This window comes from Anarrhichthys ocellatus, unplaced genomic scaffold (genome assembly GCF_004355925.1).
Source record: "Anarrhichthys ocellatus isolate YVR2014 unplaced genomic scaffold, GSC_Weel_1.0 scaffold3017, whole genome shotgun sequence".
Classification (NCBI taxonomy): Eukaryota; Metazoa; Chordata; class Actinopteri; order Perciformes; family Anarhichadidae; genus Anarrhichthys; species Anarrhichthys ocellatus.
Genome location: NW_022282991.1, coordinates 1 through 2,368, shown reverse-complemented (window position 1 = coordinate 2,368; position 2,368 = coordinate 1). Strand labels below are relative to the sequence as shown.

General features: G+C 42.2%; 1 protein-coding gene across 1 annotated transcript; it reads left to right on the top strand.

Annotated features, from left to right (window-relative positions):
* Window positions 1–499: 499 nt before the first annotated feature.
* Window positions 500–2,363, top strand: LOC116378695 (tubulin alpha chain-like; the record flags this gene model as incomplete). Its single annotated transcript, XM_031840605.1, has 4 exons — window positions 500–635; window positions 1,714–1,936; window positions 2,033–2,181; window positions 2,295–2,363. Coding segments are annotated over exons 1-4 (444 nt in total), but the record flags the coding sequence as incomplete, so codon positions are not given.
* Window positions 2,364–2,368: the final 5 nt, after the last annotated feature.

Sequence of the window (2,368 nt, the reverse complement as noted above, 5' to 3'; positions counted from 1 at the left end):
ATAATGCATCGGTTGTGCAGGCGCAAGAATAGTCACAAAATTTGCTGAAATGCTTTGTATTGATTTGCAGTTTGCCACACCTACATCACAGATGTCCTTGCTCATTCCTCTGCCACCACATTGCCTCTGCATGCATAATAAATTGGCTTTGTTTGAACTAGTCCTTTGTCCATAACAATTACCTTTAATTTATCCATACAAACAATATGGGGAAATTACATTACAACCAGATACTGTATAAAACAGATTATTAAAAATAAAGTGCCATCACATTATAATTATGTTCGCATCAAATATACCCTGAAAATAATAGGCTGTATCTTATTGTAGTGCACTTTAAGTCCAGGTCTGACAATTTTGTTCAAATTTGAATACAAAATACAGAACAGATTGGTTTAAACTGCATCACCAAATGGAGGTAGTAAAACCTTTTTTTGTCCACAATGCACAGAAGCAAATCCCCCCCCTGCGTGTGGGCCTATAAATCCGGGAGCACCGCCCTCCCAGTCAGCAGTTGTTGCATCGACCCCGTTGGGTACAACACGCAACGCAAACCACACCGTCTTTAGAAAGCCCCTTTCTTCACATTTTCTCCGTCTGCTCTTCCTCCTTGAGCCTCAATCGAAATAAAAATGGTAAGTCTGTTTTTCTATTTGTCTGTCTGAAGTATCGTGAGGTACAGATGATCAGCAGCCGGTTTTTCTGCTGTTACATCACGTCATTAATGGGTCTCCATCTCTGGACGACCCTCTCCAATCGAACAACCACACCGATTTTTTTTTTTGCTATAATATCAAAATAGGTCGACTATATTTTTGGATGAAAGTGAACAGTGTAAGGTTGCTGTTGATTGATGCACGGATTGGTCAGCAGCCCTGGCACGGTGTGATTGTCATTGTGTATAGAGATGAGAACAATGCACCGACTGTCTGCATTCAAGCTTTAGTAACAAGACGCTCAGGTGGATAAATCTGGTGTTCTTTAGCAGCATTACTGTCTTTATATTTATATTATTGTCAAGTTTATCGCGAGAATACGCTAAAATTAAACACCTTGCAAATGCCCCGTCTGAAGGAAGGGAGGGGCCGATTGAGTCATAGATGATGTTTAATTCAAGTAAATGTTTTTAATCTCATTCATAAAAATAAAAAAATGTATCCAACACAAAAGCCTCTATTTTAAGCATGACATGAAATTAAAGGGTTAACTTAAAATAAGTCCTCAATCATTTCATTGTATCTAAACTGCTAATTTAATTATATGCAAATATAATATAAAATGTTGATATTGGGCAGATTATCTTCTTCAAGCATCTGCTGTGATTGTGCGTCATCAAGGCACAACAGCAAGTGGAATATTTCCAGCTGATGATGGGCAGGGGCAAATTAATTTGCATTTGTGCTGTGTGGAGGTAAAAAAGACAAGAGGACAAAATGTTCTGCAGAGGAGAAGAGCGTTCTGCCTCGTTGGAAGCTGCCTGCAGGCATTTCTGTCCCCTGCAGATTGTGGTGCAGGGAGGTGCCTCCTCCTGCACCGCCTGTGTATCTCAGAAAGGGGGAGCAAGTGAATGTTCACAATGTTGAGAAGCATGTATGTTGCAATTACTGTGGTAGATTTCATGTGAAAACCAGAAGCGTCAGAATGTAAATTAACGTGAAAACATCATTAAATGCATACAGGTAAACAACCTCTTGTTTTTGTTTTTTTCCACAGCGTGAGTGTATCTCCATCCACGTCGGTCAGGCTGGTGTCCAGATTGGCAATGCCTGCTGGGAGCTTTACTGCCTGGAGCATGGGATCCAGCCGGACGGACAGATGCCCAGTGACAAGACTCTCGGAGGAGGAGACGATTCCTACAACACCTTCTTCAGTGAGACTGGAGCCGGAAAACACGTCCCCAGAGCTGTTTTTGTCGACCTGGAGCCCACCGTCATCGGTAATCTCCAATTAAATATAGATGCCATAGTTAGCTTTTGATTATTTTTTTTAAGTCAAACCCTTTAGTCATTTCTGATCGACTCGGTCTCTTCAGATGAGGTGCGCAGTGGGAGTTACCGCCAGCTGTTCCACCCTGAGCAGCTGATCACTGGTAAGGAGGATGCTGCCAACAATTATGCCCGTGGACACTACACCATCGGCAAAGAAATCATCGACATGGTGCTGGACAGGATCCGCAAACTGGTGGGTAATATGATATCAGGAGGGATCCATGTCTCATTTTGATTTCAAATATTTAATTAAAAGACATAACTGTATCTCATATGTAATCACTGTCTCTGCCTCTCTTCCTTCAGTCGGACCAGTGCACCGGCCTTCAGGGCTTCCTGGTTTTCCACAGCTTTGGAGGTGGCACCGGCTCTGGTTTCAC